Source organism: Centroberyx affinis, unplaced genomic scaffold (genome assembly GCF_046629955.1).
Source record: "Centroberyx affinis isolate AG114_WGS23_722 - 3 ecotype Tasmania unplaced genomic scaffold, CSIRO-AGI_Caff_v1 ptg005681l_1, whole genome shotgun sequence".
Classification (NCBI taxonomy): Eukaryota; Metazoa; Chordata; class Actinopteri; order Beryciformes; family Berycidae; genus Centroberyx; species Centroberyx affinis.
In genome coordinates this window covers 77,501-92,620 of record NW_027282864.1, presented here as the reverse complement: position 1 = coordinate 92,620, position 15,120 = coordinate 77,501, and the positions used below count along the sequence as shown (strand labels likewise).

The 15,120-nt window shown below is 42.6% G+C and overlaps 1 protein-coding gene and 7 non-coding genes across 9 annotated transcripts in view; 2 read left to right on the top strand and 6 right to left on the bottom strand.

Annotated features, from left to right (window-relative positions):
- Positions 1 to 778: 778 nt before the first annotated feature.
- On the bottom strand, positions 779 to 994 carry LOC139667642 (small nucleolar RNA U3). Its single transcript, XR_011696949.1, has one exon. It is a non-coding gene; the product is annotated as a small nucleolar RNA U3 (small nucleolar RNA).
- Positions 995 to 1,692: 698 nt separating this feature from the next.
- LOC139667639 (small nucleolar RNA U3) lies at positions 1,693 to 1,908 on the top strand. The gene has a single exon (XR_011696946.1). It is a non-coding gene; the product is annotated as a small nucleolar RNA U3 (small nucleolar RNA).
- Positions 1,909 to 2,615: 707 nt separating this feature from the next.
- Positions 2,616 to 2,831, bottom strand: LOC139667641 (small nucleolar RNA U3). The gene has a single exon (XR_011696948.1). It is a non-coding gene; the product is annotated as a small nucleolar RNA U3 (small nucleolar RNA).
- Positions 2,832 to 3,088: 257 nt separating this feature from the next.
- trnae-cuc (transfer RNA glutamic acid (anticodon CUC)) lies at positions 3,089 to 3,160 on the top strand. The gene has a single exon. It is a non-coding gene; the product is annotated as a tRNA-Glu (tRNA).
- A 383-nt stretch (positions 3,161 to 3,543) lies between these two features.
- On the bottom strand, positions 3,544 to 3,631 carry trnay-gua (transfer RNA tyrosine (anticodon GUA)). Its single transcript is given in 2 exon segments — positions 3,544 to 3,579; positions 3,595 to 3,631. It is a non-coding gene; the product is annotated as a tRNA-Tyr (tRNA).
- Positions 3,632 to 7,549: 3,918 nt separating this feature from the next.
- Positions 7,550 to 15,120, bottom strand: part of LOC139667628 (E3 ubiquitin-protein ligase DTX4-like) — a 30,930-nt gene continuing 23,359 nt past the window's right edge. For both annotated transcript variants that reach the window (XM_071547117.1, XM_071547119.1), the window contains exons 5-12: positions 10,746 to 10,807; positions 10,160 to 10,321; positions 9,715 to 9,776; positions 9,442 to 9,608; positions 9,103 to 9,256; positions 8,884 to 8,973; positions 8,676 to 8,774; positions 7,550 to 8,172 (exon numbers count right to left, since the gene is read on the bottom strand). In XM_071547117.1, coding sequence (XP_071403218.1) covers positions 8,041 to 8,172; positions 8,676 to 8,774; positions 8,884 to 8,973; positions 9,103 to 9,256; positions 9,442 to 9,608; positions 9,715 to 9,776; positions 10,160 to 10,321; positions 10,746 to 10,807 — 928 coding nt within the window. In that variant the 3' untranslated portion in view covers positions 7,550 to 8,040. The remainder of the gene's footprint in view (positions 8,173 to 8,675; positions 8,775 to 8,883; positions 8,974 to 9,102; positions 9,257 to 9,441; positions 9,609 to 9,714; positions 9,777 to 10,159; positions 10,322 to 10,745; positions 10,808 to 15,120) is intronic.
- Positions 12,560 to 12,647, bottom strand: trnay-gua (transfer RNA tyrosine (anticodon GUA)). Its single transcript is given in 2 exon segments — positions 12,560 to 12,595; positions 12,611 to 12,647. It is a non-coding gene; the product is annotated as a tRNA-Tyr (tRNA).
- Positions 13,147 to 13,235, bottom strand: trnay-gua (transfer RNA tyrosine (anticodon GUA)). The gene is given in 2 exon segments: positions 13,147 to 13,182; positions 13,199 to 13,235. It is a non-coding gene; the product is annotated as a tRNA-Tyr (tRNA).

Genomic DNA, 15,120 nt, shown 5'->3' with positions numbered 1-15,120 from the left:
ACGTGATTATTGATTCTCTAAAGTATACCACTTGTTGACTTGGTGGCTAGGTGACATATTCCTGAAATCTAACCTGCAGGTTTTAAAAGGCATATCACAAGAAAACATTCCATTTGTTAGTTGACAAAGTCTTAAACTCTATTAAAGTGAGGTCGCCAGATAGGTAATTGTAAATAGACATTCAGAAACAATGTGATCATTTGTTAAATGGCATCAATATTTAAGGGAAATGAAGCTAATGCAGAAATAATCACTTGTATGAAAAGCTGTTGAGAGTCAACTATACAGAAACTAACTTCTACAATTAACTGCTGTAACTTTGGCTCAAAGTTTGATTTGGTGAAAGTTATCTTCATTTCCCTTAACATTAACAGGAAGTGTCCAGTCTGATCACAGTGTTTCCCTCAATGCTCCACCAGAAAGCAAAGAACAGTCGTTAAAGACGGTGAATTAATGAACTAAATCATTTTCCACATGCTTCCAGTCTTCAGTTTGACTACTGTATGTTTCTGATGGTGTAACAGCAGTTCAACACTCATTCAAAGCATCATCCAACTATAATGTCAACACAACTACTGGATAGTTTAAGTACCACTTCTCTTATTGAAGCTCCTCTGATATATCACACTTGACCTGCTGTTGTCAGCATTAAGCAGTTTTTATGCCAGTTACTGGGATTGTGTGCTCCTTTAAATTTGGACAAGCTCTTAAACATCTTACTACACACCAACATATCATTAACTTCACCTGCAGCTTTCATTCAACATCATTGTAAGTACCCACTCAGATCATATTTCTTTCCTCAATGCTCCACTAGAAAGCAAAGAACAGTCATCAATGACAGTGAACATATGAACTGAATCATTATTCACTGTCCACTTCACTGTCAGAACGAAATATCACAACTCATCATGGTGGTTAGTGAGACCAAACACTTTAGAAACACATTTCTCCAGTCAGAAACTATAGAAATGATCCCTGAAAGTAAAGTCTTAACTGAACAGTGGATGAAACCTGGAAGTCATTCACGGGAAAGTCCTTCTCACTCGGGGTTTCTGCTCTTCATTAAACACCAGCAATCTGAGGGAGTTGAGACAAATATCAACCATGAACCACCTAAAGTGTTAAATTTAAAATATGAACTGAGTTCCTTATCTTAAGTGGAAAAACTGATGAATATCCATTGAAAACAATCAAATAAAATAGTCATAGTGATTTGGACCATTGCATGTGGGTTTCCATGCTGATTACATATTTCACTGATGAGCAGAAGTTCAATCAGAGAGGAAACTAATCAGTGAATCAGCTGCTGTAGTGTTTGGTTGGAATGAAAACCTGCAGACTCTCAGCTGCCCATCACTGCTGTAGAAATCTACTGTTTAGAGAGATGAACATTCATGACTGGAATTGATGCAACATGTGATCTGCATGAAACACACATGAAAAGGCCCAAATAGGAATCACTTACTGTTAAAATGATGGACTATTTTCAATAGTTGTAAAAATAAAATACATGTTCAAGACTTGGAATTTACATAATTGACTTTATATTGTAAGTGAATTGCTATGTGTTCTTCATACTTGATATTTGTGTCAAATCCCTCAGACTGCTGGTGTTTAATGAAGAGCAGAAACCCCGAGTGAGAAGGACTTTCCCATGAATGACTTCCAGGTTTCATCCACTGTTCAGTTAAGACTTTACTTTCAGGGATCATTTCTATAGTTTCTAACTGGAGAAATGTGTTTCTAAAGTGTTTGGTCTCACTAACCACCATGATGAGTTGTGATGTTTCCTTCTGACAGTGAAGTGGACAGTGAATAATGATTCAGTTCATATGTTCACTGTCATTGATGACTGTTCTTTGCTTCCTAGTGGAGCATTGAGGAAGGGAATATGATCTGAGTGGTTGTGTTTAATGATGTATGAAGATCAATAAGTATCATTCAGAAGCTTGTGATAAAGAAAAACTTTCTTTGTTTTTGTTGCAGTACACTAAACCGGAACAACAGTAAATACAAACCTTTCACATTGTGAAATCAGCTTAGCTAATGTGATAAATCAAGAGTGTTATTGTTTCAGTGTTCGGTCCTCAAGTAGCTCTTTTCCTGCAATTTTTGTTCCACCTGTTCTCTTCTACCTGATCCACTTATGCTTACAGACTGCACACTTTCATGTTACCTCTAGGTAGATCTGTTTCTACTGCTCAACCAATCAGAATTACGCCCCTAATTGTATCAGGTGTGCAGGAGTAGAGCTGGAACAAAAACTTGCAGGACAGCGGGACTTAAGGACTGGATTGGTAAGCACTGAACTAGAGAAGCGACATTTGTCACACTCGTCAGCACTTCAGTTAACGTTATAGTTGATGAAGCTCTGAATGGATAAATGTTGAACTATTTTACTGCTTGTGAGAAAGCCTGCAGTGACTGTGAGACAGCCTACCGAGCCCCTTAGCGATGACATCATATGTCTTAATTGCCTGCATTACTTTCAGTTTTGCAGAGACCGAGTTGAGGAGGAAGACCAGTATTTTCCTCTACACCGGTTGTGCGTGAATTAAAGTTGTTTAGTTGTGATTATTTGTTTGTGTTCTCATTTAACATCATTGCAAGGAACCACTCAGTACATATTCCCTTCCTCAATGCTCCACTAGGAAGCAAAGAACAGTCATCAATGACAGTGAACATATGAAGTGATTCATTATTCACTGTCCACTTCACTGTCAGAAGGAAACATCACCACTCATCATGGTGGTTAGTGAGACCAAACACTTTAGAAACACATTTCTCCAGTCAGAAACTATAGAAATGATCCCTGAAAGTAAAGTCTTAACTGAACAGTGGATGAAACCTGGAAGTCATTCATGGGAACGTTGACCTCAGTGATGGTTACTGTTGTTGCCTGGTTAAGAGTGGAAATGTTTGTCCCTCCCCTAAATGAATGAATAAACAGTTCACGGAGAGGACAGCGTGGGTACTTGGACACTTGGAACACAACATGCGCAAAGTACTATCACCACCTCACATCATACGTTTGTCTGTACATATTCACCATCTTAACATAATGCTCCATCGTGATTCAACAGCTTCCCTGGTGGTCTAGTGGTTAGGATTCGGCGCTCTCACCGCCGCGGCCCGGGTTCGATTCCCGGTCAGGGAACTACTGTTTTTTGCCTTTGTGAACATTTCAAGCTTCCGTCCTGGCTCTCCTGCATTGCTTGAGAAGACCGCATTTGCCAACAGCTGGATGCCCACTGACGCATGCTCACACAGAAGCCTCTGTTTCGGTGTCACGTGCAACCACATGGACATATAGTTTTGAAGATATGGGCCATATTACAGTTACTATAGGCCATAATAAGAAAATGATAACACCATTCGAACGGTGATTAATCTAATCACATGTATCAAGGAAGTGACATGACGTTTCGTGTTATTAGCCAGCTAATAACATTAAATCTGTTGCCAGGTAGATCGGCTAATCATCATCGGCTGTGATGATAAGGCGCACACATCGCTATTAGGTGTGGAAAAGAAGCATCCTCCTTCGAGCCGGATTCGAACCAGCGACCTAAGGATCACTGCGTTTATCGCCTACAGTCCTCCGCTCTACCAACTGAGCTATCGAAGGGGCATGGAGGCGGCGGCACCATAAATTGGTTATGACTGTAGTATTTCTTTTATGACTCTCATGCTCTTTATGTACAGTATGTGTAACAATAATTTGTGTGCTACCCGAGAGAAAACGACACAACTTACGCTTCTGCCTTTGAGAATTCCCGCTCAGTCGTCGTTAAATCTGCACTAAGCGATTTCAGACCCTGTAACCGATCCTGAAACTAACGTGTGCTATAACAAAAACTAGCTTGTCTCCTCCCTCGCTGTTTGAAAGCGGCGCTCTCCTCCCATCCCTGAAAACAAACTTGCCGTAATGGTGGAATTGATGAAGCGAGCGAGTAAACTTGTTCAACTAGTAAACTTACCACCTACCTCTTCATTTGTCATTGGGGGACATGTAACCTTCAGCGGGAGGAAAATATGGCGAAGCGAGTCTGTTAAACCGACGACACTTCACCGTAGGTATGTTTAGTTTATCTTAGCCTTTATGCACGGTTTGTCCGTAGGGGCTTCCCGTTTTGCGGTTTCTGTCGCCCTCTAGTGGCCGGAGTGTAGCTTTAGCCACTAGGTGCATTGGTGATTTACACTACTTTCTACTTTCACTACTTTTTACAAGTGGCCTACTATGACTTTCTATAAAAAAAATGTTTTCCATTATTATGATTTAGCATCTCAGAATTATTATTTAGCATCCCAGACTGATCTCAGAACTATGATCATCGTAGTTAATAATCTCAATAATCTCAGAATTATGATTTATTTATATTTATGAGTTTTTCAGAATTTTGAGATACGTCATATTTATATAGAAAAAAGATAAAGTCATGCTTATCTCATCATTATGACTTTCTATGATTTAGTATCTCATAATTCTAAGATTGTATCTCAGAATTCTGAGATTCTAAGTCATAATATTGAGAAGAAAATGCCACTTGAAGATGAAAAAAACATGTTATGTGCAGTATTTCTTTTAACAGGTGACAGAAACAGGCTTCCGTATGTGACAGAGCAACACAACACAGAACGGTTTCATTCAACTCTTTATTTTATTTTTTTTTCTTGTATTAATCATTCATACTCCAGCAATTGTTTTTTGCACTATTTACACATTTTGCTTTTCATATCGCACATGTTTTTTTTAGATGCTCTCTCCCATGCCGGCACCGACCCCAGCATGATGTGACAGAGCTTCTCCCCCCACCCCCCCACACCCCTCCCCCCCAAGAAAAAAGAAGACAATATGAAGAATCAAAAGGCCATTGTACACGGACAACATTTTGAGGCAATGCTCATGGACAATATTGCCTTGGGAATCGGTATCTGGGACTAAATCCACGTGTTACAAACTGAAACAATGAGCTACTAGTCATAGCTGCTGGCTACATTGCCCACATGGCTTCAAAATATCGCCTACCATGTATTGTGGCCTTTAAACCGAGCCATTCACCTCCAAAGACACTTGATATGAGGTTCATGTTGATAACCTGACTGTCCATTAGAAAACAAGCGTGTTGTAAAGGGGACTGACACCCTTTTAGACCCATTATAATTGAGCAAAAAAAATAATCAGGGTCGAGCTCAAATCAGATTCAATTCATCCAATTCGGCAAGTAAATAGTAATTCATGCGCTAATGACATGACATTCATTTTCAATTACTTTTTCATTTGCTTAGAAATGAAAAGCCGTCTTTTAATAGCAAAGAAAACCGCCATCACTGCTAGAGGAAACTGTGATATTAAAAGAACATAATTCATCCCCATATGTTCACCTGGAAACGTGAGCAAGTATCGTTTTGCACTCTGCGAGTCACAGCAGTGTGTAAGGGGGTTTGGGCCTGCTATCAAAAATTCATTACATTTCACACTCAGATAAAAGTCTACCATCAAATTCCTTTTCCCAAAGAAAAGATGATACAATACAGCTTAACGTCTGTACACAATGAAGAAAAGAAAAAAAACAGTCTTTAACAATACTGTCTCCGTAAACGAAATGTAACAAATGAAAAAAAAGGGCATAATTAATACAGCGTACATGTACAAAATGGAAAAAAAAAAGAGCTTAATTCTATGGTAGGATCAAGAAAATTGTTATTTAAAAAAACATAAAGGTGTAACTACATTAGATACTTTGGAAAAAAAAAAGAACAAAGTAAAGGAGTAAATGGAGTACCGTCATCATCATCATCATCGTCAACGTTAAAGGACCATGGGAGTCCCATGGAGTACCATGACAATACCCGAAACTTACATGTTTGTAGTATACACAGTACACAGATTCTCTCTCTTTCTCTCTCTCTCTCTCTCTCACACACACACACACACACACACACACACAGGTCTTGTAACATTGTGATAAGGGGTCATTTACAGACCCAACTCAGAGACTGGGCAGTTTGCTATCGGTGGATGGAGGTACAGACAGGAGAGGAGGGGAGTCATTTTCTACACTTATACAGAAAAGTTCTATCTGTGTTGTTGCAATTCCTTCTGGCTGCCAGTAGAGGTCGATAAAACTCATTAAAGGTCCCATATTATTCATTGCTCATGAATTTGTTCTCAGATGTAGTCCGGCACCAGGTAAGAATAATGTTCTTCATGCTGTTTTGCAGATAAATGTAGTTTGGTTAAAAGGGTATTTATTGAACTAATTCAAAGACTAAGTCGTCACAATACTGCGCCCTGATTGGCCGACAGCGGCAGTCTGAAACTGCCTGGAAAAAAAGGATGGATTTATGAAGATACAACAACTTCATTAAACATCTTTGATTATATATGGGACCTTGAATTAACACCGCTTTTACCCTGGACTAATTCAATTGGGGGTTGTTTTTTCTCCCCAAAGTCTTGTCCTATCCTGTTGGCCTGTTCCAGCTCTAACTCCCGTCCTCTCCGTCCAACCCCCACCCCCCCAACCCTGCAACCCTCTGCCCAATCTGAGTGTCTTTCTGGCTGTGGGACTACCCCCCCCCCCCCCCCCCCAGTGTCTTGGTGAGCTCCTGCTGGTTGTAAACACCGGCAGGCCCCAAAACGAACAGCGGGGGGGGGGGCCTTGAAACGAAACCCCAGCTCTTCAAAATGCTCATCTCCTTTATAAAAGTAAGCAGCACTCTTTGTTTTTTTCTTTTTTCATTCACATCCCCGCTTTTCTCACTGTAGACAGGACAGAACAGCGCCATCTGAAGCATTAAAAAGGGAGAAGAAATAAAAAAAAAAAAAAAAAAAGAATAAAGTAAATACTGGTACCTGTGTATCTATTAATTGGTACCACAGTGGCTCAATAGTAAGACTCCAAAAAAGGCCCAGAGGATTTTTGGGCCTTTGTTTGGTCTCTTGTCACACATCACACCTTAAGTGTTCAGGGCGTATATCAGGTCGTTTAGGAAAGAAAAGAAAAAAAACAAGAAGATAAAACCAGGAGTAGGAGGTAAAGTACATGGAATGACGTTAAATGAGGATTATAGTACCGATGATAAATGATAATACAAGGGGATAACATGAGGAAAACCCATTTTGTTTCGTTCTAGTAGTTCTTGGACGGTTTGCGATCGGACAGCCACAAGGGGGAGCTAGAGCGCTGCACTTGGGAGCGCAGGGAAGCAGGTGGTTCTGAAACAAAGCAAGCACAGGATCTCTCTCTCTCTTTCCTTCTCTTTCTTCCCTCTCTCCCTTCGTCGCTGTCGGCCTCCTATGTCTTTTTGGGGCGATAGCTAAAGTACCGTTGCACAAGTTAATTCTTACCCTACTCCTACCCTACGCTACATTCGTTCGCCGTCTTCCTCTCTTTCCGCTACACTCCGTCCCTCTTCGCCTTCCTCGAGTCCCCTCCCCCTCCCGCTCGAACCTCTCCGTCTTTGTCCTTTCTCTCCCAGTTTTTCATCGGACCGCTCTAGTGTTTTTCCCATCTCTCCCTAGTTACTCTTTCTCTCAGTAAACTTGTTTTTTTTTGTTTTTTTTTTTTCAAGTAGTTAGTTGTTAGTACCGACTCATTCTCGCTTCTCGACGTTTAGTACCGAGCTATTTAGTGAGCTGAAGCCGTCAGCCCTGTCGCTTCTCCTTGCTGATTTCTCCACCTCCTCCTCCTCTCTGTCCCTCCATCTATCTGTCTTGCCTCTTTCGCTGTGCTGCTGCCTCCCTTAAACAGCGTCCCGCTTCTTCGATTGGTGCGAAGTTTGGAAAGTCCCGCATTGACAGGCGAAACTCAGCAGTGACTCAATCAACATCTTGGAAAATGGTAACCCTTGCAAAAAAAAAAAAAACTTCTGTACCCCCCAAAACGTCCCCCTGCACCCCTTTAAGTGCTGGCAGAGAGAGTCTGTCTCAGTTCAGGACCTCCTCCTCTTTGTCCTCTGTCTTTTCGTTGTCGTCTTTTCGCTACCCCCTCTTCTGTCCTCCTCCTCTTGCTGTCCTCTTCGGTGGTCTTCTCACTTCTCCGTCAGTCCGTCGTCCTCTGTGATGCCCTGAGCTCGGAGCTCGTCCAGGACGTTGTCCAGGTGTCCGGGGTCGGGGAAGCCGTGGCCCGTCAGGTTGGAGCCGAACTCCGTCTTGTGGTGGACCTTGAAGAGGAGAAAAAAAAAAATACATTTCGTGTTCGTTGTTCCAACGCATGTATAGTCGGTGCACTTCAGGGAAAGTGAAAGAGAGAAAAGGCTGTCTACGTCTTCATTTCTCGCTTCTCGCACACAATTCCTTGAACTTTGCAACAAAAGCGGTAAAAAAAACACCTGTATATCCCTTTTGCAAATTGTTTTTATCGCTCTAAATTGTTCCAACTAGTCGGCTAAGGAGTCCTTCCAGGATTCTGCATAAGTTCTTTGTGATTTTTAAGATAGAAAATGCCTGATTCCGTGGCAGCTTTTGTCAAAAATTGTGATGTAATTTGGAACTCAAGAAGTCAAGAAAGTCAAGAAAAAATGGTACTCAAGTGTCACTACAGAGATAGAAAAAAAACTTTGAGTTCTCGCCAATTATGCGAGGATTGGTTTTATTTGCATTAAATATTGCGATCACAAAGTCGCAAATTCCCTGGAGGGACTGGGTAATGTTAACGAGTACGTACCTCGTTCCAGATGACGGTGTCAGACTCTCCTGTAGTGCTGGAAGTACCGACTGAGAAGATCAACCTGCGGTCCCACGCTACCAGGAGCAGTCTCAGTACCTGAAGACAGGTTAGGGGTAAAGATAAGGAGGAAAACAGAAATTTAGTTAAAAAAAATACATACGTTTCGAGAACTGATGTACATTAAGTGATGGACAGTGATCTTTACCTTGCGTCCTTTCTCGCTGTCTGGGAGGTAGCAGTGTCGGGGGAAGCCTCTGGCGGTGAAGGGCTTCCCTGGGTTCGGGTGCTCTGGTCCCTGATGGGGGGAGGGGACATAGAGAGGTTTCATTTCACTGGATTCAAACTACCTGCAATCTGAAACATTAGTCGACTGACTCCGGGTCAGTTTCCCCCTGCTTCTCACGGGGGACGGTGTGACGTGTACCTGAATGCCTGGCGGTATGTTGTAGATGATGCGTATGGTTTTGGAGTCGGGATGTCCCGGTAGAGAATGGGGGATGACGTGGTACTCCATCTTCCCTGCCGGCTGGTTACCCGTCTTCACGCCGTAGATCGTTTTACAGGTAGGGCACTGAAGACTGGAGAGGAGAGGAGAGGAGAGAAGACAAGAGGAAAGGAACAGGTTTTTATATTGCTCAGTGATGTGATGTAGACAATAAACTTAAGCAAGATGTAATGGGAGTAAACGTCTTCAAAGAGCTTATTTGCTAGAAAGTTGGTGTGAAGCAATGAAGAGGGATGGTTCTCTTTATTTCTCGCCTACCTGCCGTCCTTGTTGCCATTGTTATACATGGCCACCAGACACTGGAGGTGGTACTGGTGTCCACACTGGGCCAGCCGCCCCACTGACTCCGCCCTGGAAACAGGCCCGACCCCTGGGCCTTTGTAGCCAGACGGACCCCCTAACGGCTCCATGCAGATGGTACAGTCCTAGGGAAGGGAAGGGAAGGGAAGGATGTGAAATCCATATTACATGGCATAGGAGTCAACACCATAAAAGACTCTTTGTCCACAGAGACAATAACGCTGGTCATACCTCTTCTGGTGGACTTTTTACTTTCTGCAGATACTTCTTTACCACCTCCTCGGGAGTTTTACCTGCGGCAGGAGAGGAAGAGAGGGAAGAGAAGGAGGAGGGGAGATGATGCTATTAATGTGTGTGAAACCCGTTGGTGAAACTTCCCTAAAACTAATGGGATGACTATCTCATTCAGCAGTAAGGATGATCATTAATGGAGGTCTCACTTTTACCACTGAGGGTAAACCAACCTACAGTTTTTCATGAGGTAAATGTATAGTATGTATCATAATAAGTAGTATCAAACTGATGTAATTTCTATGATGATAGAGGCTTTTAAGTGGGAGAAAACATACAAACACACAAATGAATGCTTTTCTGAAAATAGAACAGATTCTTCTTCATATTGGTGGTCGTTTGCCTGTTGATGGTCACCGGCTAGAGGTGATAGATCAGTGCTTACCCTTGCGAGCCTGTTTCTTGGTGGTCTTCCTGCAGCAGTGGCCCAGGCCTGGCACGGGCTTGATGTCGCCCTTGCTGACGGGAGGCGGGTGGAGCACCAGCTTCGGAGGCCTGGTCAGACACACGGGCAGAGCCGCGGCGCTCATCAGGATCCCCGTGATCCCTGCAATACAGCGGAGAAAGAGTGAGAAGAATATACAGAGGGTTCCCACTATAGTCTTGGGCCGATATTCGATAATATCGGACATTTTTGGTGGTGTCCAATAAAAAAAAGCCGGAGAAAAAAAAGAAAATCCAATCCGATGATTTTCCATAACCAAGTTGGAGCACTTCCATGAGCTGAGTCAGCTTCCTTCCTGGTAATGATGTTGCTAATGTTGTTTTTGTAAAAGGTGAAGAGTCTGGTTTCCACTGCAATGGGTTGAAAACTACCAGCTAATGCGACAAGTTGGGTAACACAATCTCCTATATTCCTGTGAAGTGATCCACTGGTAAAATTCTCTGTAAACTCCATGATATTCCAGGAATTTCAGCACCAGTGGGAAAATTGGGTTAGTGTGTGTGTGTGTGTGTGTGTGTATTCTCACCGGCCAGTGCAGGGTGAACAGGACTGGATCCGTTGAGGTTCTTCACAGGGACGGTGGGCACGCTGCAACACAAGACACACACACACACACACACACTGCTTAGTAAGCCAATGTTAACACAGCTCCTAAAGAAACCACCGCAACACAGCCATGTCAAATCACACACATTTGCGGATACACTCTTTTAACAGTCTTTAACTCACTTAAAAAAACTGATGACTGTCATTGTCAGTGTGAGATTGCGGCTGATCGACCGACTCTCACACCACCGCCGACAGAAAAAGACGACGACTAACGAACGATAACGGCGGAATTAATCAATGTCCTGAAATAGATTTAAAAAAAAAAAGACACGGGTCAAAATGACAAATTCTCCCGTCTTCCTCGGCACTCTATCTCTATTCTTCGCTTCTCTCCTCGTTCTCTTATCTATCTGCCGTTCTCTCTCTCTCTCCTTTCGCCACTCCTCCTCTCCTCCTCTCCTCCTCTCCTCTTGTGCTTGTGTATGAATGACGGCGCCCGGCCGCCTGTGTGTGTGTTTATGGGAGCTAATCCACGGAGTTTCCATCTGCTCAGTGAGCTCAGAGAGGCGGACGTCATACAGCTGCATGCTGGGGGGGGGGGGAGGGATTACCTGCCTCGTCACAAAGCTCATCATCTCTAACTGATCAACACACACACACATACATACAGACCCACATATTCATCACAAGTTCTGAGCTAATTCAGTGGGATGCGATGAACAACCAATGGAAACTGGAGAAAAAAACACAGACAGCTGGGTTTCAATCCAAGTATTTGTATGTGAATTACAGCAAACTGAAAAGAAGAAAAGCTAATGGAAATGGCAAAATGTGGTGAATTCTCCTTAAAAAAAAGCAGAAAAAAAAGGTTTTACTCTCACTTGGAAGTGGATTTTTGATGAGCAAAGCATTCTACTTGAACAAAGTGGCTTTACTCGCAGAAATAAACATGCAATATACTGTACAGTCTGTATGTAAGCACAGCATTTTGGGTGTTTAAGACTTTTGCGGCATGGTGATCGTAAAATACTGCGGTTGACAGCTCTGTGTGCCAGCACAGCCGTTTCAGCCGGGGTCAGCGGCCGGTTAGCCCGTTATAGACCGTAGTTATAGACCTGGAGGCTGCTCAGGCTGTAAAATCACACGTACACACACACACACACACACACATGCTGTGGGCTGGGAGTGTGTGTGGCATGATAGTCTTTACGGCTGAGGGCTGTCTGTTGTCTTCTAGTCGTAAAGTGACTGCTGGAGGGGAAGCTCTGGAGGTGGAACAACCACACGTGTTGACGGTGTCTGAATGTATTTCATTGACTTAGGCTCCGTTCACACTGCAATCGAAAGTCCCATCTGGACCGCAGGGACATGTCCGACAAAATCAGATCCTGAGGAATGAAATCTAAATGCGACTTGTATTGGAATTTGTCAGCGTTGCCATGACAATAAGTTAATCTTGCATCATTCACCTGGGACAACTGTCATAATTTTGGCAGGCATCGCTGTCAGTTCATATTTGCATCAGACGTGAGTTACATCCTACGGTAGATCTCATCTGTCATCCAAAACAAAACATCAGATATGAGGAAAAATTAACAATTGAGCATGAAAGCCTGTAGTGTGAACATACCCTTACATCTACTCTCTTTCCCCTCACTAGTACATACCTGGCCTTAACTCTTAGCCCAACTGCGATTCTAATCCTAAACCTTAGATCATTTTTTTACCTACACAAACTCTTACATAAATAGCAGCTTTCCAGACAGTTGCCTACACAGAGAAAAGTCAGTCTCCTTCGAGCCGGATTTGAACCAGCGACCTAAGGATCTCTGCACTCAGCCTCTACAGTCCTCCGCTCTACCAACTGAGCTATCGAAGGGACGACTCCATGCTTCAGGTATATGTACTGTGTTCCTGAATTTGTGTCTTTTCAATTCCTATCAGACACAAATGTTGCATATCCAGCACTCACACTGGCCCTAACATATATTAATAGGCACATACACAAACACCCATACAGACAGGCACAAGGTCAGAGTGTAGTGATGATCTGTTGTTTACTGTTGTTGGTTTAGCCTTAACAGGCTTTCTGTCAGCGCGCTAAGCTGCTTTATGTGAAACCCTGCTCAGACACATGACGGTGTGCGAGTGAATGACTCAGTGGGGGTGTGTGTGTGTGTGTGTGTGTGTGTGTTTGTGTCACATGCTTCAGAGAGAAAATGCTGAAGAGAAACAGTGAGCTACAGAAGAGTAAACAGAGAGAATGAGGGATAAAGGTAACACAGAAATGACTCGAACCATTATTACAGATCACTGGACGTCGCCAGGTAACATTAGCCCAGTGTGAACAGGGCTTTTAAAATCCAGAAAAGACCACCTCCTTCGAGCCGGATTTGAACCAGCGACCTAAGGATTTCAGCCACGCAGCCTCTACAGTCCTCCGCTCTACCAACTGAGCTATCGAAGGGATTGCACAATTGCTTTCAAATATTTGGGAACTGATCAGCTGTCAACAGCCAATCAGACTCCCACATTTTCTTGTTTCCCCCTGTGATTTCATTTCAGAAATAACAGTTTTACCTGGCACGTGCAATATGGCCTGATTACAGCCATTCAAAGCTTCCCAGTTCTCTACCACTGTTATTTGAAAGACTACAGGAATAAAAACATATCTAAAAACAATGCTTTGGGGAACGCTTACCTCCATCGTTGGGGTGGATGGTAAGTTCTTATTAGCACTGACTAGCTAGCTATGTCAACTCATCAAACCAATGTAATGATATGAATAACAGCAATAGCCTTCGTGGCTGCAGACCAAGACATAAGATACAGTCAAACGTTCTTATACCCGCCCCACAATCGGTCAGAACAGATACACCCATCAACAAAGTCGCTCAGTGTGAACGCACATTTAAAGCCATGAGTGTGTGGCTACTATCACTCTTAATTACGAATTCAAATTTCCATCTAGGGGTGATCTGATTAGTCCAAGGCATACTATCCAATACGAACACTCTTAAGCTCTTAAACTTGTCATATAGACCTATATATGGCAACATAGGACATGACAGCCTCCACCGTTATAAATAGGCCGCCGGCTGATGACGAATGGGAAACACCAGTACCAGATCTGCATCGGATCAAGTCAATCCGTGACGATGACAGTGATCACACACACACAGTAATCACTTGTTGCCAGTCACTGAGGCTATTAATATTTAATAGGCTGCTGTGTTAGCACGGAAGGGGTTATGAGGTATCGGGAGAGAGAGAGAGAGAGGCGAGTGTTGAGTCACGTTTGATCCTGGATAAGCTTCAGTAAGCTTATTAGCACACTTTTCCGGCTGCCCCACTGATGTGCTGATGACACACACACACACACACACACACAGGGAAGACGTCACACAGGCAAGAGCGCACCTTCCGTTCACGTCGGCCCCACTGATAGCGCTTCAGTTATCACACGGTGCAAACACACTTGTGTATTTCACCTTGACACGAGAATATATTGTCTGAGAATGCCGGGGTCTAGGCTGTCAGCGTCTCTCCAATGTCTTTCTCATAATAGGTGTTTTTATGTTTGACAACATCATCACCTAGTTCCCCCCCCCCCCCCCTCTGTGTTCTGTATGGAGTGACTCTGCTGCTCTGATGCAGGCTGTTTGACAGACGTCTTTATAAAATGAAAAAGTGAAAATGGGACAAAGGGGAATTCTGGAAAGTATGATTATAGTATAGTTTTTTGGTTTTTTTTTACCAAAATCCATTTAGAAATTTCCATTTGGAAATTATAATGAAAATGACAATCATGAAATTGCATTTCAACATGAGGTTTTATTTAACTATTTAGAAAATGAATTCTAATTATTGACCTTTTTTTTTTTTTTACTCATTTAAATATATTTCTGTATTTATTCGAAAATTATCCCTTTCATTACAGCAAACTGGTTTCCAATAATCATTACAAGACTTTGACAGACCTCAATATTAGGGATGGAACAATATGTTGAAATTCAATCTATCGCAATACAAAAATGTGACAATACGCATCATGGGGCAGAATATGAATCGTGATATTAGCTTAGATTAGATATCACAAATGAGACGGCTTGACCATCACAGTTTCACAAGCTCTCCATCCAAATTATATTATTGTCACTTTGTAATGACATTTTTAAATTCATTTTTTACATTCTAGCAAGATAACGCCATCGCTAGATAGATCTGAGTAAGTATTTATACATTTATTTGTTTATGTCACATTTGGCTCTCCATACTACATGACTCACAACAAGCAGGAAGTAATAGGGAGAAGCAGGAAAGAAATGAGAGCCTGAGATCCTAAAAAAAAA